The sequence below is a fragment of the Myotis yumanensis genome, unplaced genomic scaffold (genome assembly GCF_028538775.1).
Source record: "Myotis yumanensis isolate MYYU_CA2020_CCGP unplaced genomic scaffold, mMyoYum1.0.hap1 SCAF_2, whole genome shotgun sequence".
NCBI lineage: Eukaryota > Metazoa > Chordata > Mammalia > Chiroptera > Vespertilionidae > Myotis > Myotis yumanensis.
Window position 1 is genome coordinate 29,152,260 of NW_027223753.1, and position 18,987 is coordinate 29,171,246.

At 52.7% G+C, this 18,987-nt stretch overlaps 1 protein-coding gene across 2 annotated transcripts in view; it reads right to left on the minus strand.

Annotated features, from left to right (window-relative positions):
- SZT2 (SZT2 subunit of KICSTOR complex) overlaps positions 1 to 18,987 on the minus strand; it is a 53,211-nt gene that overhangs the window by 3,565 nt on the left and 30,659 nt on the right. Inside the window, exons 34-68 of one of the 2 annotated variants that reach the window (XM_070404953.1) lie at positions 18,847 to 18,954; positions 18,697 to 18,760; positions 18,280 to 18,465; positions 17,806 to 17,973; positions 17,632 to 17,719; positions 17,421 to 17,492; positions 17,017 to 17,218; positions 16,025 to 16,124; positions 14,046 to 14,175; positions 11,877 to 12,029; positions 11,691 to 11,793; positions 11,496 to 11,601; positions 11,299 to 11,410; positions 10,541 to 10,659; positions 10,270 to 10,434; positions 9,912 to 9,996; positions 9,596 to 9,670; positions 9,342 to 9,509; positions 8,850 to 8,983; positions 8,261 to 8,427; positions 8,045 to 8,142; positions 7,804 to 7,936; positions 7,555 to 7,685; positions 7,326 to 7,426; positions 7,077 to 7,253; positions 6,619 to 6,886; positions 6,437 to 6,516; positions 6,225 to 6,350; positions 5,909 to 6,108; positions 3,954 to 4,044; positions 3,634 to 3,714; positions 3,477 to 3,551; positions 822 to 1,035; positions 278 to 431; positions 7 to 129 (exon numbers count right to left, since the gene is read on the minus strand). In XM_070404953.1, coding sequence (XP_070261054.1) covers positions 7 to 129; positions 278 to 431; positions 822 to 1,035; positions 3,477 to 3,551; positions 3,634 to 3,714; positions 3,954 to 4,044; positions 5,909 to 6,108; positions 6,225 to 6,350; positions 6,437 to 6,516; positions 6,619 to 6,886; positions 7,077 to 7,253; positions 7,326 to 7,426; positions 7,555 to 7,685; positions 7,804 to 7,936; positions 8,045 to 8,142; positions 8,261 to 8,427; positions 8,850 to 8,983; positions 9,342 to 9,509; positions 9,596 to 9,670; positions 9,912 to 9,996; positions 10,270 to 10,434; positions 10,541 to 10,659; positions 11,299 to 11,410; positions 11,496 to 11,601; positions 11,691 to 11,793; positions 11,877 to 12,029; positions 14,046 to 14,175; positions 16,025 to 16,124; positions 17,017 to 17,218; positions 17,421 to 17,492; positions 17,632 to 17,719; positions 17,806 to 17,973; positions 18,280 to 18,465; positions 18,697 to 18,760; positions 18,847 to 18,954 — 4,557 coding nt within the window. Of the gene's footprint in view, positions 1 to 6; positions 130 to 277; positions 432 to 821; positions 1,036 to 3,476; positions 3,552 to 3,633; positions 3,715 to 3,953; positions 4,045 to 5,908; positions 6,109 to 6,224; positions 6,351 to 6,436; positions 6,517 to 6,618; positions 6,887 to 7,076; positions 7,254 to 7,325; positions 7,427 to 7,554; positions 7,686 to 7,803; positions 7,937 to 8,044; positions 8,143 to 8,260; positions 8,428 to 8,849; positions 8,984 to 9,341; positions 9,510 to 9,595; positions 9,761 to 9,911; positions 9,997 to 10,269; positions 10,435 to 10,540; positions 10,660 to 11,298; positions 11,411 to 11,495; positions 11,602 to 11,690; positions 11,794 to 11,876; positions 12,030 to 14,045; positions 14,176 to 16,024; positions 16,125 to 17,016; positions 17,219 to 17,420; positions 17,493 to 17,631; positions 17,720 to 17,805; positions 17,974 to 18,279; positions 18,466 to 18,696; positions 18,761 to 18,846; positions 18,955 to 18,987 lie in introns of both variants that reach the window. The other variant, XM_070404952.1, reaches the window with a different exon arrangement.

Below are 18,987 nucleotides of genomic sequence, written 5' to 3' on the forward strand. Positions count from 1 at the left end.
GCTGACCGCAGAACATGCCGCTCAGCCTCTCCTTGCTCCTCAAAGGGTGCAGCACAGTGACAGACAAGCAGAGACACATCAAAGTCATCCTGATGACGAAGCCCCTCAGAGTCCAGGTAGGAGCCGGAGCTGTGCGGTGGGGATGAGATGTCAGCCTGAGGTCCTAATGAAGTCAACCTCACCCCTTCTGCCCAAGAAAACACAGGTCTCCAACTGTAAGGATGGTCCTGACCGCAGCTCCACCAGAGAACACGCTGGTGTCCCCTCTCCTCCATACCTGTGCCATGCTGACACCAGGGCGTATTCATTATGTTCTGGGCCCCCTGGCCGAGCCATCCGCAGTGGCTTCATGTGGTAGGAGCTGGCATGGTCAGCCACGTAGTTGTACAGCTGGTGGGCAGCAATGAGCGGTGTGGGGAGCTCCAGGGTCCCTAAGGGGCAAGTTACAGGAGACAGTGAGCCTGGGATAGACACACTGATCGAATGGGCTGGGGGATTAGGAGGTCCTAAGGCTCTGATTGACAAGCAGACTGGCCCTGCTTTTCTGGGGAGCTCCTAAGGTCCTGTAGAACATCAAGATGGGACAGAGTGGCTCAGGACAGGCAGGGCAGGATATACAACATAGGATCTAAACTTTGATATGAAACAGACTGTGACGAAGTTAAGACAGAGACGTGAGGGCAGGGTCCAAGCGATATGAGGCAACTAACAACATGGGATAGAAAGTCGAAGTCTGGCCCTAGGAAGTGATCCCGTCGGCCCACACCTTTGTGGCCTGTTCTTTTTCAGCTTCACTGGCTTGCCCTTGGGCACCAACCAACCTTGGTAAATGTGATTGCGACCAAAGTGGGGCCCATCAGGGTGGTGGGCCAGGAAGTGCCTCAGGAAGGTGGTGAGGTGGTAGCCGTGCCGCAGCACCAGGTGGGCGCCCAGCACGTGCTGGTGCACAAGGCGCAGGTGGAAGTCATAGCTGAACGAGTGCACGTGCATCAGGTCCCGCACCTTGTCGCACTCCTCGGTGAACAGCATGGACAGCTGGGGAGGCACAGGGGCTGGGTTAGGAAATGGTAGCACAGGCTGCCCAGCACATTCCCATTTCCTCCTCTTCCATGGGAGAAGACAGCTCAGGACTCACCCTATTGCCTGAACAGCTCAGGGATGCCCTCCTCTTTATATTCTCTTTTATACTGTATTGTAACCCTGTTAACATGAAACTGACCCTTTTGAGAGATGGGACTTTTTATTCTGAAGCCCAGAGTCTGCTAAAGTCTGGCATAGATTCAGCGATGCAACAAATACTTGCTGAGTGCCTACCTGGTACCATTCTAGGTGCTGGGGATACACTGGCCAACAAACCCAAGCCCTCAGGAAGCTTACATTTGAGTGGTGGGGAGATAATACAATAAACACTAGACAGAGAAAATGAGTACACAGTAGGTTAGAAGATGGTGTTATGGAAAATCAAGAAGTAAAGCAGTTGCCATTTTAAACAAGGTGGTCAGGGTAGGCCAGGTGTGTAATTATTTACTATTCGAAAGTTTCTGCCGTCACCTTCCCATCTCTCCAGCTTGATTTTCCCATCAAAATACTCATTCTTCCCAAGCACATCACATTGTCTCTACACTTTTGTACCTGCTGCTGTTCTCTGCCTGGATGCTGCCCTCCCTGGTCCTCAAACCTGGCTAACTTCTCTTGGATAAAGCTCTGTCTAGGACAAAGGTGACACGCGAACTCATTTTTTTGGTTGATTTTTCTTTGTTAAATGGCATTTAAATATATAAATATCAAAAATATACATCTTTGTTTTACTATGGTTGCAAATATCAAAAAATTTCTATATGTGACACGGCACCAGAGTTAAGTTAGGGTTTTTCAAAATGCTGACACGCCGAGCTCACGAGGTTCGCCATCACTGGTCGAGGACATCCTGCCATGACTAGGCCAGGGGGGGCCTCCTCTAACTGACCTGTGAGTGAGTGACTGAAGGGTGGTAGAGAGACTGAGCTGAGCTTCTCTTGGTGGAAATCACCGTTAGTGAAAGTGTTAACAACTGGATCAATGGTGCCGGAATGGCAGGATCTACATGAGCACTTCCTTGGGGGCCCTGGGCATAGGAGTTAACAGGAAAGGAGAAATGACTGTAGAAGAATAGCCTAGGAGTCAGAGTAGCTGCACGATGCTGGGTAAGTCACATTATCTGCTTTAGTTTCCTATCTACCATGGAGATGAAGTAAAGGTCTCCCTAAAGCTAGAGGCAGTGTGAACAACTTCCACAGCCAGGGAGGAGCCTCAGAGTCAGTACTGCCCCCAACTAGCTCTGTACCTGGGGCAAATTAATGAATGTCCATGAGCCTCAGTTTCCTGATCTGTACCAGAGAAATAAAACTCCACTGTAGTATATATACTAAGCACTTAAACAATAACAATAATAAAGCAATTTAGAAACCCAAGTAGGGTTAGCGATTAGATGTGTAGAGGCAGAGAGCCAAGCTGGATAGAGACCAGGGAGCAGGGAAGCCAGGAGTTCAGAAAGCTTGAGAGTAATGGGGGGGAGGGGTGGGGGTCCTTCCCATTAATACAACAGCCCAGTGTGAAAATCCCTGCGGCCCACAGCTCCCTTCTGAGCACACAGGCTCCAGGAGGTTCCTGCACAGTTGCCAAGCTTTCCTGGATCACATTATCCTGTGATTACTGGACTGGTATCCACAGCAAGTCAAAGGCAACCATCTATGGGCTTATAGGAGCTATCCAGACAGGAGAGGAATCTGTGTTGTCTGTGCTGGAAGGTGACAGACTGGACCCAGGGAGATCCTGATCTCTCGGAAACTAAATGGGAGGCATGAGGAAGGCCTGGGCCTTCGCATGACATGGGGCACCGACGAAGCTGAATCATGGAAGTACTGAGGGCTTCAGGGCCCTGACCTCACTGAACCTCTCACTCACTGAGCACTCCTGATGCTTGGCCCTCAGGGGGTGCAGAGGCCCTGCTTTGAGGCAGACAGGCCTGAATAATAACTGGTGGGTATGCTGTGTGGGTGGGAACTCTAGCCCATATTCTAAGTGTTAGTGACTCTACGCGATGCAAAGGCTATTGCCAGCTCTAGATTAGGCCAGGACTGCCCATGGCACCGACCTACCCATGTGTCAGATTAGCCACTATGCTCAAATGTCTGCACTAACCATCTATGGTTATGGATTGACACAGTGCCAGGCTGTCAGTGCCCAATGACCACGGCAAGCTCAGCCACTGTGCTGGACTGCCTTCTGCCCTCTTGTTACAGCTGAAGACAACTCTGGACCACCTGCAGAGTGACACTGGTCGATGGTCCAGTCACCAGAAGGACCACTGACCTAGCCAGCCCACAGCACCAGATCACCCCTCAGCCAGACTGCCCCGGCATTCTTCTTATTGGCCACAGCATACCAGGGATGCATGGACCATACCTGAGACCCCATATTCCCCCCACATCACATACCTGAGAATTGACGGCTTGCCCCATGGGGATTCGGGAACACTCTAGGGCAAACTGTTTGACACAGAAGTAACAGCCCTGGAGAGAGGGTGAAGGTGAGGTCAGGAGGGTAAGAGACAGGTGGGTCTGGCTCTCCTCACTCAGTGCTCCCCCTGCTCACCTGGAAAGCCAGCTCCATGAGGATGATGCCTCCGGGCAGTGCCCGCTGTAGGTGGTAGGTGGTGACCGGAGACCCAGTGCTCTGAAGAAAGAAAAAAAGATGGCTTCAGGGGCAAGAGTTGGAGGCTCACCGGCTGCAGATCAGCAGGGAGGAAGTCTCTGGGGCGGGTGACTTTAATGGTGTCAGGCTGGGATCAACAACCTTAGTCATCACCCAGGGTCACTGACTCGGGCCTTGGGAAAATAATTCAGGCTTAGTGACACTGGTGTCTGGGACGTCACTGATTTCACTATTGGGGAAGGTACGTAATGACATGTTACCTTGGGGCTCCCATCAGTCTTGCTTTTGGGGCAGGAGAAGGAGCTCCGACCCTCTGTTCCAAGGATGGCCATGGCCCGCGGCCGGCTGGTGCTGTAGGAAAGGAAGAGGGACAAGAAGATGCAGCCAGCCAGCGGGTGAAGGATCACAGCTATCTGACTCAATCCATTTTATGTGGACTTGTCTGTAGGAGAGGAGACAGCCCAGAGAGGGCCTCTCGGGACACCACGGTGAGGAAGTGGCAAGGCTCTCTAGCAACTGCTGTTTTAAGGGGAAGTGAGCAGTGCTCAGTGCAGGGATGGATGCCAGGCCTTTCTCTACCAGTGAGAGGATGAAGGTAGGGCCAGAGAGGCTGCTGAGACACCCATGAGGGCAGGGAGATCTGTTTACTGGGGGCAGCAGGGGAGGCGGGAGGGGCCAGGGGACTGTATGTCTAAGATTTCATTGGGAAAATTCAAGGAGATGCTTGAAGCCCTGGTTAGGAACCTTCCTCTGAGAGGGAAAAGCAGTTCTCTCTTGACTGGGGAATGGTACTCCCAGCATTTCACAGGCCCACTGTTCTTCACTTCTCGACTCAGAGGCAAGGGGAGAAGAGAAGCAGGGACAGGACTGTGAACAAGGACAAAACAGAAAGGGCCAAGGGGACCCAATTATTACACTTATGAGGTACAAAGCACCAGAACTCTTGCTAGGGGTGGGAAGGGGGTGCCTAAGCCTATGGTGAAAAGAAATGTGCCATTTCACCCTTAAGAAGACAGGGACAAGACCAGCTAGTGACTGGTGATACTTAAAGACTGGTGACAAAGAAAGGCCTGACTTTACATTTTGCTCTAGAAATATGTTTTTTAAGCTAGTGTATCTTTTGTTTAAAAAGGAATTTAGATTTCTGATAAATAGAAAGTAAGCAAACAAGTCTCTCAGAGAAGCTCCTGGCCGAGGGCAGCACGCTGAGCAGCTTCTCCTCCAGTTGTCACTGAGCAATGAGGGGCAGGGTCCCGGCGGCACAGGCCTGCCTCTCTTCCTAAGGCCTGGAAAAGAGGGGCAGCCTGGGAGGTGGAGAGCTGGTTACAAACACTAAGGGTTGGAACTGGCTTTCTGGTCCAAGGTGGGATCTTGATTAAGGACACAATTATATTTATTAACTTGAAAGTGCATCAAACTTGAGATAGAGGAGGGAGAAAATAAACTCACAAATCCAGAGACACAAAAGTAACTGTAACATGAACAGATACTTTCCCATCATCCGCTGGGAAGGGGTGGGAACACAGAATCTGGAGGCTCAGATGTTGAGAAGAACACAGAGCAGGGCCACAGAAATGGGGATTTGAGATTCAATACAGAGGAAAAGGTGGTTGTGAACTTGTCACTGAGCTCTGGGGGGAAGGACGGTGGTGACAGAGGAGCTGCCGACTTTCCATGACTCTAGTAGCCAGTGAATGAACAGGACCAAGAACAGGCCTGAGTGCAGTGATGCCAGCAGGTCCAGTGCAGGGGTCCTTGGTGAGAAAGACACTACCCTTGGTGAGTGAGGGACTTCCTGGGTCATGAACCATGTAAGATCTCAGGAGAGGACAGTGGGGTGATCAGGACAGCAATCATTAAGGCCCAGGTCCAGACGCTTAGGAGTGTGTACCAGATCCATGTGCATGGCTGTACACCAGCATGTAAGCACATGAGATGTAATGTACCTGGGCATAAGCTCTGTGAGAACGTACACAGTTCTGTGAGTTCCCTGAGAGTGAGAGGTTTAAGGATGTGAGCGAGGGCTGCAAGGAAGTGTCCAAGATCCTCGTGTGTGTGTGTGTGCTGGCCTAGCGGGGTGAACATGCATAAGGGCCCGAATTGTCCTCACGGGACCTATGTGAAGACAGGAAGGACAGGTGGAGCCTCACCTGCAGTGGAGGAGGGGAGGGGAGGGGAAGGAAAGGAGGAGGCGGAAAGGAAGAGATGGGCTCACCTTCGGGCAGGCGAGGGGGGCCGCAGTGGCACCAGCACGAAGCCCATGCTCTGCAGATACTGCACGTACTGCTGCAGGAAGGCCAGGCTCAGCTCCTTCAGCCAAGGCTCCTCACGCGCACCCGGCAGGGGCACATCCAAGGCCTCACAGCTTGTGGGGGCCTCTCGGCTCCCAGGCCCTGCCTCGGGGCGATGGCGCCGCTGCGGGAGTGGATATTAAGGAAGGCTCTACCCACTGTCAACCACCAGGGGTGGAGGAATGGAGGTCGCTGTGAAGGGAGATCCCAGGGGAGAAATCCAGGAGTCTTGAGCCTCACCTGGCCCTCGGGGGGCCCACAGGTCTCCGGCGGCCCATGCAGCCAGGCAGCTGGGTCGAAGAGCAGGGCTGTTGCACAGTAATGCACCAGGCGGGATGACTGCTTCAGGGTCTCCAGCTCCCCGGCCTGAGGAAACAGGGCAGTGAACACTGGAGTGGTGGCCAGGGAAGGGTCAGAGGATGCTCCTGGAGGATGGGGGTCGGGCCACTCACACTGATGGGCATGCTGGCAGGGGTGGAGCGCTGCTGCCAGGTTACAAACAGGTTCTCCATCTTCATCTGCCGCTCCAGCTCTGGGGATGGGAAGCATCAGTAGTGGCCACCAGGACCTGCTGCCCTTTTCCCTCCCAGACTCCACAGTCTGCCCCTGCCCACTGTCCACCCAGTGCCCTCACCTCTGCGCTCTGTCATCTTGATCTCCAGGAACTGTTGTCCATGGTAGGTGACGGGATCAGGGGGTCTGGGCACAGGGCCAAGTGAGGAGCTGGGGCGGGCAGCTGAGATATCCCTCAGGGCCTCATCAAAGGGGAATGTGTCCAGGGGCAGGGGGCCCCCGCCCCGAGAGGACCCACTCAGCCGGCCTTGCTCACGGCTCAGTGGGGGGCTTGCACTCCGGATGAGGGTCTCTGCTTCCACGGTCGGCAGTAGGAATGGGTTTGGCTCCTGAGAAAGATGAAGCCTCACAATGGTGCCTGGCTTTTGTCCTCAGACCTTCTCTCCTGCCCTGGCTTCCTCTCTGTCTCTCCTTCCCCACTACCTCTGCTTTTAGTCTGTCCCCTTCCCCTGCTTCCGAGCCAGTACTTCCTTAAAACCCTGGAGCCAGAGCTAGAGGAGGGAGTGGAGTAGCAGGCACCTTCTCATCCCGCACTGGGAAGTCCAACTGGCCATAATGATGGAAGAGGCCAAGCTTCTGGCTGAGGAGGCAGAAGATGAGGTGGGCACGAGCGTTCTGCCACTGCACGAGGCGAACCAGCGCTCGGCCCAATGCTGCCCCTAGGTCTGGAGCCCAGTTGTAAGTCAGCAGCTGCAGCTGGAAGTCAGGGGTCAGGGTCAGTGAGATCACAGAACCTCTTCCCCGACCCAGCCCCTGACCCACATCTACCTTCTTATCCACGACCTCCAGTAGCAAGAACCTCTGCCGGGGGGCATTTCGTCCAGAGCTCCCGTCGCTTCCAGGCTCAAAGCGCTGCAAAGCTTTGGGAGCTACAGGGTGGGGGAGGGTCATAATGGGGGCCTGGAGGCAGGTCCCCCTCAACCCCATCCTGTCCCCCGCAAGATCAGAGACTACCTTCAGTCACTGCAAACCCAGCTCCCCTAGGCCATGCCCTCACCCTGCTGGGTGGGTCTCCTCCACTGCGAGAAGTTCCTTCCCAGAAGCAGCAGGTGCCGCTCAGCTGCAGGGCGGGGTGTTGGGCCCAGTTGTCCAAGGGAACAAGGACTGAAGATGTCTGGCTCTGAACTCCTATTGGGAGGGAGGACGCTCAGAAGGCAGACCACTCATGGCCTCATCTCCGGCAATCACCTCCTGAGCCTAGGCCCCCAGCTCTCCTAGCTCAGCCTCTATGAGACCCCAAACTCACAAATGCTGCTCAAAGATGCGGACACTGGTGTCTCCAGCCATTGAGGTGACCAGAGTGGTGAATTCAGACAAGATGGACGAAAGGAGGAACCGGGACACCATGTGGGTGGAGCTCCTGGACACTGAGGTGCAACCTGGATCCGGGGCAAAGAAGTCCTGGTCGGTGTGTGTGTGTGTGTGTGTGTGTGTGTGTGTATAAGGGGGAGGGCAGGTTGAGGAGGGGAGGGGGGCTGGGGTCTCACCAATCTGAACCATGAATTCCATCCAGCGCTGAGTAACCCGAGCGAACACAGGCTGCAGGGTCCCCACCTCGCCCTCCTCTAGCTGCGTGGTCCGGCGTCTGAAGACACAGCAGGAGAATGAACCGCACACTGATACTTGATATGTATGTGTTTACATAAACCCGTTGTCAACTATGATTTCATACCACACCCTCCTGACACGTCACACATACACACCTCTGTCTCTGGGCTCCAGAATCCGGGCCCGATGCCCGCTCGGTTCCACCTGGAGTCCGAACATTTTCAGTTTTGTGACGCCTCCGGCCCCGAGTGTCTTCCGGTCGATCCAGGACAATGTCATCAGTTGTTTTGGGGGAACCCAAGTCCCCAGATTCTGTTTTATTCTGGAGGCAATGCAGTGAATGAGGAGGGCTACTGGGAAGGGGAACAGGGTAGAGGATGGAATAGTAACAAGAGCCTGGAGGATTTGGAGGCTCAGGTTCAGGCCCTGGTTTCACTGCAGGCTGACTGAGCAGCCTTGGGCAAGCTACTCAACTTTCCAGCCCAGCTGTCTCACTGGTCAAAGCCCTGCTTATCCTGCAGGTTGTGAGGACAGGGTAAGAAACGTGGAAGGGAGGGCACTTAATAAGCTGAAGCTCTCTCTGTCAGAGAACTTGCTACGTTCTGCAAGCTCCTACCCAAGGGACAGGGTAGTTTTATATAACAGGAGATGCGAGGCAAGGCCTGCAGGGGAGTGCAGGTAGAGCTAGGAGGCAGGCAGGAAAGTAGATGCCAACTTCATCACCTCCTCCCATTCCCCCCTTACCAGCATATCCCAGAAGCTACGACGGCCAGCTTTGCTGGGGGGAGTCACAGGCTCCCCGGGGGCAGGCCCAGGGGGAAAGGTGCTAGCTCGGCCTGCAGGGCTCTTGGTTTCCAAGGACCCACTCCTGAGACTTCCTGTGGACACCAGACAATACAAATTTTGTCACTGGCCATCAATCCCCATTCCAGAAAACCTAGCCCCAGGATATGACAGTGATTTCACACTTTCTCTGTGGGTTAGTGAATGCCAGCATATGCAATTGAGCGTGGCTGCAAATTTTGGGTGGAGTTGCTGTATTTCCCACTCTAGGCGGGTGACCCTAAGCCTGGGCACATTTCTGCCAGGGACTTGCTGACGCAGGGAAGGTAAGGGACAATTAAGAATGTGTATTTCAGATGGGGCCTCTGTGATGTCTTCCAGAATCCCACCTTTGCACCCCCACCTGAAACACCATCTTGCCTGGACCTGTGAGGCTCTCTGGCCCCCACATACCTGGGGACATGTCCTCTGTGCACAGGGAGGCTGGCAGTAGCTGCAGCTCCATGACAGCATCAGCCAAGGCCTGACGAGCTGCTCCTCGGAGCTTCTCTTCCAGTTGCACGATACTGATATTCCCTTTTTCCCACACATCTAGTCGAAGCCGTGGGGCCCCACTCTGAGCTGGAGGAAAGAATGAGGGTCACTTAAGGGTGCCCCTAATTCCTACAGCATAACTGAACACCCCTCCTCTGACCAAGCTGCCCCACCTGAAGAACTGTCCGGCAGGACTGGGCAGCGAGTGACCGTGGTCAGCTGCTCAAATTCCTCCTCTCGCAGTAGATCTGGGGGCCCCAGAGAAGAGGGGGGCCATGATGCCAGTGACATGGGGGCCCCTCCCTCATCCACAAAGGATAGAGTGATGCAGGCAACTCCTAGATAGAATCCACAGGAAAACTCAGGTCTGGGACTTCCAGATCCCCTTTCCTCACCTCCCCAAACCCCCCTTAGCTGCAAGGCTGGGAAAGGCCCTCGCAGCCACCACAGAAAAGGCTTTCCCACACCTGGCAGTGCCCTGTCCTGTACCTTTGCCACCGGTGCCCTGTCCACCAGGCTTGTTATACAAGTAAATGTCCAAGTCGGGGAGGCTGCCCTGTGGTGGGAATGGATGCTGGAGAGAGAAGAGCCAGAGAACTAAGACCAGGCAAATGGACAAAAGCCATCAGGGAATGGGTGTCCACAGTGGGGAATGGGAAGCACAGGAAGACACAGGTGGATAATAAAGGTCTATGTGGGGGGAGGGGGTGTACGCAGGCCCATGGGACAAGGTATACATGGGGCATCTGTATAAAAATTATACAGGAAGGGTGTGTGTGTGTGTGTGTGGGGAGGGGGAGGGTACTTGGGTGCGTGTGGGTGGTGAATGAGGTGGGTGAAACCTCACCTGGAAGTGGTTCCGGCCATTGCTGTCTGTGTACTTGGGAGAGTGCAGGAAGATAAGCAGGTTTTGCCGCAGGTACCAGGCCAAGGCCGGAAGCCAGGGCCTGCAGGAGGGGGGTAAGGCCAGATGCAACACCTCTGAGGGGAGACTTCCAGGGGGCTGGATGAACTGCAGAGTGGGAAGGGGAGTCAGAGCTGGATGGAGAGGTTCTGGCCGAGACTGTCCTGCATCTGTGGCTGCCATGGAGGATGTTGGAGTCTGGGAGGGAGCTGACCTCTACATCAGCTGGTGTCAGCTTGCAGTTCCGAACAAGCATGACTGTGATGACGTCCAGGGTAGCCTCATCCAGGCGCCGACGCAGAACCCGCACTAGCTCATCTGTGATCTCGGGACCTTGATATAGCCGTGGTGGGAAGGTGGAGACCCTGCAGAGGACCCAGCTACCCCAAACCAGCCCTTAACCCCAGACGCAAACATTCTCCCACACACCAGAGGCAACAAGCACTAGGTTTTAGTTCTGCCAAGCTACTCACTGTGTGACTGTGGACAAGTGAATTTTACCTCTCAAAGCCTCAGTGCCCTTAGCCATAAAATGGGGATAACAACAATATCTCTACCTCATATGTAACAATCTTAACTGAAGACCTAGTACACACGTTAATTGGGCCATAAACTTTAGCTGGAAAATCCATTTGCCTAATAGACACCTCAGGCTCAACATATCTCAAACTGAACCAACCACCTTCACCCCCAACTCACCCCTGGTATCCAACCAGTGGGGCCACTATCTACCCATAGTTACCCGGGACAGATACCTGATGTCAACTTTAATGACCCCTTCCCCAAGCTGCATTTCAATGAGCTCTAGGTCCTGGCCCCTGTATATCACAGCAGTCTGTCCTTTTTTACCCAGCTCCTACTCGAAGGAAGCCCAGAGCATAGCATGAGCTGGAGTAGGAAGGCTCTAAGAGAATCCCAGAGAATTCTGGAACCTCATCTGGCTACTCCCTACCCTCTCCCTGCAGTCCTTACCAGCCTGCCCTACACCATGCACCAGCAACTGGATATGTCTGTCCACCTGGCCCACAGGACGAGCAGCATCTGCACTGCGGCTGGAAGCCAAGTCGAGGGGAGAACGAGGACCCTGTAAGAAAGCTCTGTCAGGGCCCGGCTTCAGAGAGCAAAGTCTGATGGAGAACAGGGCCCCAGGGAGTGAAGGTGATACATGCCGAGGCTTCCTCAGAGTAGATGGGCTCCTGGCTTCGGGACAGAGCGAGGGAGGGGGGCATAGCATCGCCTTCTGGTGGCCGCTCACTGCAGGACGTCTCCAGGAGCCTGGGAAAGAGTGGCAAGGTCTTTGGACAAACCGCCTCCTGTACCATCCAGGGACCACGCTTTACCCCATCTTTGCAGGACTTACGTACCGAAGATAATACACAGCCTTTGTTGCTCGCTCCTGATAAACAAACATATTCTTCCGGTTCACCACGGAGAAGGCATTGAGCACAGAGCGCAGGGCCTGGATGGCTGTAGGAGTGACGGGGGCTCAGGGAACCCCCTTCTCCAGACCCCCCTATACACTCCACCTGCCCTCTCCTGCCATCATGTACCACGAGAGACCCCCATGCTGGGCCCCATTTTGAGGCGTGAATGGACTCGAATCACGGTTCCCCACACAACGTCACAGGAGAAATGGCCAGGGACAAACTGCATTGTGGCTGCTAGGTATCCTCGGGGTGCACAGCTCTCATCAGCAGCATAATCTGATGGGGGGAACGGAGACGTGGATCAGAAATGGCACACAGCCCTCTGCCCTCACAGACTTCTCACCTGTGAACTGGTCCACTCATCCCCCCTTCCCAGGCTCCTCAGCCCTGTCTATTACTCTGCAGGGCAAAGAGGGTCATTTTGGGAAATAAGGCAGGACCATGCTCCTAGGAAGACAGGTCATAGTACAAAGGTTTTCAGACCGATCTTAGGGAGATGTGGGAAAGGAGCCAAGAAGAGGTGTCAGGGGAGGCAAAGCAAGAGAAAATCCTGAAGTTAATGCCACAGCACCCTGACCCTGTCCCAATATACCTCATGATGCAATATGCACCCCACCTGTGTACTCACTGGGAGTTACAACAATAACCCCTTTAAACAGAAGATAGACTACTTGTACACACCCACTGCAGAGTCGGGAGAGCTGTGTCCTGTGCTCTGGAGGATAGCTATCCCAAAGAACCCAGAGGGCGGCGTGACATATGCAAGAGTCCACAGCCACAGTCCAATGCCTTGTCTGACCCTTTCCTGGTTGACATGGAACCTTACAGTAGCCCAAAGGTGGCAATTTGGTTTCCCAGAGAAGCTGCTGTCAGATGTGAGCAGTTAGAGAAAACCCAGGAGGCTGCAGAGTCTGGAATGGAATGCTGGTTGCTAAGGGTTTCAGCAAAACCACATGGAGAGACTAAACTGAGGAAGGGCTCTGTCTGGCTTCTGCCTGGTCTTCCACCTCAGGCTGCTGGGAGTCATTGTGAAGTGAAAGTGCTGGGCTGTCCTGCTCATGCTCAATTTGCAGAAGATGCCATCAACACCCCGGGAAGCCCACTAATTACAGGAATTCTGCTTTGATATGGAATACATCCCAGGATGTGCTGAGAGATGCACTCTCTGGAGCTGCCAGGAAGGTTCGTCTACAGACTTGCTGAGAATGTTAAAAATAAGGAGTGGTCTGATTTTACTTTTAAACCAGAAGGGAGAACTACAAAGGACTGGCATTTCATCACATGACACACATAAACTAATTGCTAAAATTCTGCAGCACACCAAAAAATATATTTTTTGCCGACCTGACCAAAAAAAAAAAAAAAAGGTATAGTTTTGACTCATTCACACTGGACAGCTATTGTTGTGTTGGCTGTTGTCATTTTTTTAATTTGACAATTTAAGGGAGAAGAGATTAGCGGTCCTAATCTCTTTTTAGGTATTGCATGTTTTAAAAATTCTTGTGGCACACTGGTTGAAAAATCACTGCTCTGAGTTGGGGTGAGAGGTCATCAGGAATAAAAGAAGGGAGCAGAAGTGTGGAGACCTCAATTACCATCTCAAGTAGATTACCATGTTCCTTAACCATGACCAGAAATCCCCAAGGGGTCCTGTGCCTGCCTGTTTGGAGGGACAGCCAATCAGAAAGACCTCCTACCGGGTCTCAGGCTCCACTCCGCTGGCCTTCTCTCACCTGTCAACTGGCCTACTTGTCCCCCATACCCACCGCTTGCCCAGTCTATTACCCTGTAGGAGAAAGACGGTCATTTTGGAAAACAAGACAGGACCAGGCCCTCAGGAAGACAGGTGACAGCCAGTGCCCCTTCAATGACCCCTCTCTCCAGTATTCTTCAACCTTTCCCCTCTCCTGGCTCTTCCGCTGTGGAACATAAATGTGCTCCAGTCTCTGCCATAGTTTAAAATTGCTGCCTTGACCTCCATTTCCGTTAGTTCCTGCCATATCTATTTCATCTCTCCCTTCACTACCAAGCCACTTGAAAGATTAGTTATTCTCTGCTCGACCTAACATCCTTTCACTTTTCAATTTCCTCTAGTTTGTGTTCCCGTCTCTCCACTGAAAGTACTTCCACTGAAATCTCTGATGAACTTGAAATACCCAAGTCTAGTGATCCTTTGTGTCCTCTCCTCGCTCTCACTGTATTACTTGCCACCAATGAGCAAGCAATGGTGACTGCCCTCGGCTTCTCCCAGTCTTTGATAAAGGAAAGGGAGGCTCCTGGGTGGCACCTTACCATCGCTGGGCAGGGGTGCCCGCTGACAGGAGTGGAAGGGGGTCTCGCTGCGCCACAGATCTTCTTCACTCTCAGCCACCAGGAGAGAGTTACACACGTGACTGTCATGAAGGTCCTGAAGCAACAGCCGCTAGGAGAAGGAGCAAGGTATCAAGGAACTGGAATGGATTCCCTCATAAACTGGTGGTGGTACTGAGACGTAATCGAAGGCCAGAGAGAATGCCCATTATCTCAGGGGTGGGGGGGTCAGAGGTCAAAAAGAGCATCAGTGATCACTGGCAGGTCAGAGACGGTATCTAAGTCACTGGGCTCACCATCCTTCAGGTCTCAGCTTAAAAATCAGTTCTTCTAAGAAGCTTTCCTTGACACTTTAGAGCAGGGGTCCTCAAACTTTTTAAACAGGGGGCCAGTTCACTGTCCCTCAGACCGTTGGAGGGCCGGACTATAGTTTAAAAAAAAACTGAACAAATTCCTATGCACACTGCACATATCTTATTTTGAAGTAAAAAAACAAAACGGGAACAAATACAATATTTGTATTTACATGTGGCCCGTGGGCCGTAGTTTGAGGACCTCTGCTTTAGAGCAGTGGTTCTCAACCTTGGCTGCACATTAGAATCACCTGGGAATCTTTTTAAAATCCTGATTTCTGGGCCTCATCCCAGGTGATTCTAATGTGCAGCCAAGGTTGAGAACCATTGCTTTAGAGCAGCTGTGGGCAAACTACGGCCTGTTTGAAATGAATAAAACTAAAAAAAAAAAAAGACCGTACCCTTTTATGTAATGATGTTTACTTTGAATTTATATTAGTTCACACAAACACTCCATCCATGCTTTTCTTCCGGTCCTCCGGTCCAGTTTAAGAACCCATTGTGTCCCTCGAGTCAAAAAGTTTGCCCACCTCTGCTTTAGAGGGTCAGATCCAGTTATATGCTCTCATAACAGACTCTACTTTTCCTCTGTAGAAGTCTTCAAAATTGTAATGAAAATAATTTGTGTGGTTTAGTTGTTCAATGTTTATCTCCCCCACTCAAAACAAGCCCGAGAGAGTCACGCTTTCCCTCTTGTTCACCATTATATCCCTAACTAGTGGCCCGGTGCACAGGATTTGTGCACGGGGGTGGGGGGGATGGAGGGGTAGTGTCCCTCAGCCTGGTCTGCACCCTCTCCAATCTGGGACCCCTCAGGGAATGTCCAAATAAACCGGCAGTCGGACATCCCTCTTGCAATCTGGGACAGCTGGCTCCTAACCGCTCACCTGCCTGCCTGCCTGATCACCCCTAACCACTCTGCCTGCCAGCCTGATCACCCCCAAATGCCACCCCCGCTGGCCTGCTCGCCCCCAACTACCCCCTCCACCAGCCTGCTCACCCTCAACTGCCCTCCCCTGCCAGCCTGATCACCCCTAACAGCCTCTGCCTCGGCACCACCACCATGGCTTTGTCTGGAAGGTCTCCAGGTCTAATTAGCATATTACCCTTTTATGAGTATAAATCAGTGGTTCTCAACCTGTGGGTAGCGACCCCTTTGGGGGTCGAATGACTCTTTCACAGGGGTCGCCTAAGACCATCGGAAAACACATATATAATTACATATTGTTTTTGTGATTATCACTATGCTTTAATTATATTCAATTTGTAACAATGAAATTGGGGGTCACCACAACATGAGGAACTGTATTAAAGGGTCGTGGCACTAGGAAGGTTGAGAACCACTGGTATAGATGCTAGCACAGTGCAATGAGTAGGAACATCTCATAGTCCCTGGAGGGATGAGAGGAACCCACAGTACTGGGGATGGGTTAGGGAGAGTTCCCTAGTTTGTGGGGAGTCTGGGAGGGGGGCATCCTAATAAATGAGTAGGTATCAAAGAAAACATCCAAGATGGATCAGCAGCCTCTGAAAGTCAAGGTCTTGGAAATTCCTTTCTCACTGGGGCTGTGACCATGCCTGGAGAGCCCTGTCCCTGGTTGCCCTTACCTGGTTGACCTCCCTGCAGATCTCCCCAACTCGCCTCACCAAGAGCTGCTGCAGGTGGCGGCACTCAGTGCCTGGCCCCCCATCTTCCCGAATCAGGCTCCTAGGAAGGAGGGGTGGATCAGACACAGAATTGCAGTGGGGAGAAAATTGTGGGGAAGGGTCATGGGAGCTGGGCCAAGAGGAACCATGAAAAGGAAGTAGGTTGAACAAAGGGAAGTAAACATGATGGGAAATGGGAAAGATGGAATTCTTCAGTGGCAATTCTGGAAGCCTAGGCTCCATGCCTGCCCCACCAGCCTCCATATGGGTACCACACTGAGGCTTCTACCATACAGCTCTCCTTTTATCACTGGCAGGTCAGAGATGGTATCTAAGTCACTGGGCTCAGGGTTCTGAGCATGGACCCCAGTTAGGAACACTTGTCCCTTGGGAAGTTAGAAACACTTTATCTGAATGATGGCCTTCCCTTCTCTCAACTCCACCTCTGTGGTTAGAGCAGTATTTATTTAACCAGAGGCCTAGGTATGAATCCTGGCTCTGCCACTTACTAACTGTGACCTTAGGGAAGTACTTAACTTATCTGTGTTTGAGTTTCTTCACTTATAATAATAATACTTTGTAGGGATGTTATGTAGATTAAATAAGCTTAAACAGTGCATGCCACTTAGTAAGCACTTTTTAAATATTATCCATTATTCCTTATTTTTATAGATCAACTTCTGAAGCTGCTCTGAACTGTAGATGCACTTAATGCTCAGCGAGGAGCCACAATCTCCATCAGCTTTTCAACTCCTTTAGGAAAGCAGAGTGACATGCTTTGCTATTAGCTGTGGGAAGTGGTCAGGAGCACCCAACCTTAGAATAAAAGTCAGATCCCTACCCAAACTCTCAGTCCCATGTCTTACCCTTTAATAACATTCAAGAAGGGTGAAGTGGGACCAGGCAGAAGAGGCTACCATCAGAGTCAGGGTGCAGCCCTGGCTCCTCCTTACCGTGCATGTGCATACACTTCCACACGGTCCTGCAGTATCCGGACGATGAGCCAGAAGTCAGGCAGGCAGGGCCCAGGGAGGCTTGAGAGCGAAGGCTGTGCAGGTGTTGGCTCAGGTGCGGTCCGCAATGTGAAGGAGGCCTTCTCACCCAGGGTCTCATTGGGACCCTCACTGTCAGAGCCACTGCTGCCACCATCATAACCTGTGTCAAATGTGCTGAAGTTCAACCCCATCCTTAGGCTCATCTGAGCCTCCAAAGTACATCGGGCTCGATGGCTCCTCCAGGTTAGTTCCCCCTGACACCCCATTCCCGACTTTCCACTGTGCAGCCCTACGTCCACTTCCCGTCAGCCTACAGTTAGGAACACTTGTCCCTTGGGAAGTTAGAAACTGCTCCCGCTTACCTAGGTGGTCTGAGTCCACACTGCCCTGACTGGACATGAGGCTTAGTCCCTGGCTGGGCCCAGGCTGGCTCCCTGGGAAGAGAAGGAAAAGAAAGGCCTGGAGCACCTTCTCAATCCCACCTAGGACCACCTTCCAAAAATGGAAACAGGTCCAGGGATGTACAAGTCCTGTGTCCTGGCCTCAGACTGAGCTGCCCAAGTCTTTTCTTACCTCCCGGTGGCAGGCTGGGCAGACTGATGAGGGAGGGTCCCTCAGAATCCTCTGGGGAGCCAGGGGCTTGGGGGTTGGCTGTCAGGGCCTGAGGGGAGGAAGTCAGGACTGAGTCCAGGCCTCACACACCACCACCACCCCTGCCGTTCCCAGGTCGGCCCAGGAAAGACTCACCTCCTCTTCGTTGTTGTCAGCCTTATCCTCATGGCTGTGCCAAGCCCAGGCCACAGAAGGGGGCACCCCATGGGATCCACCTGGCTGTTGGCCAGCTGCCACGAAGAAGAAGCCACTGCCAGGGTCCTCGAGAAGAACATGACCAGGAAGGTGGAGGCGGCGGAACTCCTGAGGAACAGGAGCCACAGTTACAATTTAGACCGGAGCAGCCCTGCTTCTTCATGGCACCCCACACTTCCTTACCAGACCCTCACAACTACCTCTACATGAAAGGTTCAATGACTCGCTTAAAGTCCAGCGGGCCAGTGGCAAGGTTGGGAGCTAGGTCTCGTCCCACTTGGGCTGCCGGGCATGGGGTAAAGGACAGACAATGTGGTGAGGAGGTGGGCAGAAGGGTAATTCAATGGACTCGAACGAAGAGAGGGCTTTCCAGTTCTGTACTGGAGTCCAGGGACTATTCTGAGGATAACATACCTCCTTGAACTGTGTGAGGGAGCGCTCTGGTCCAAACACAAAACTCAGCGGCAGAGTCTGGCGAAGGCAAGTGGAGCGTCCAGGAGAGCTATGGATGTGGGCAGCCGCTCGGTGCAGGGCAGGGCTCTGGGGGATGCCCCCTCTTCGGAGTGCCCCCACCATCTCATCCTCCAGCAACCAGCGGATCTAGAGTAAGAGGACAATCCAGGAAGTGGCAAAGGGCACCTCCCTTGCTGACTGGAAATCAACTCATTCCCAGACTAGAAAATACTAGGAGACACTCTGCCTCACAGACTGACGAAGTTCTCACTTCAATCCCAGGATAAGGGGGTGCCTTACCCCACTGATATGATGGAGAGGGTATCAGTCATAGTGTTGAGGGGCTGTCCCTTAGGTTGGGAAAGGGAAGGCCCTCACCTCACTCATAGTGGTCTCAATAGCCAATCTGTGGGGTGTGGCCAAATTGGATAGTCCTGGGTGCCTAATTGGAAGAAAGGGTTAGACACTGGTTTCCAGAAAATAAAACTGAAGGGGAGCAAGAAACTCTTAAAGGAGAAAAAGAAATACCTATCTTCTTCTGGGGGTGGCAGTGGGGGCCCCAGGCCATCATCCGATCTTAAAGATGATGGTTGCCCTGGGGACCGTGGGAATGAAACACTGCTCTCAGATGTTGACCTGAACAGGTAGGAGCAAAGGTCAAAGGTCAGT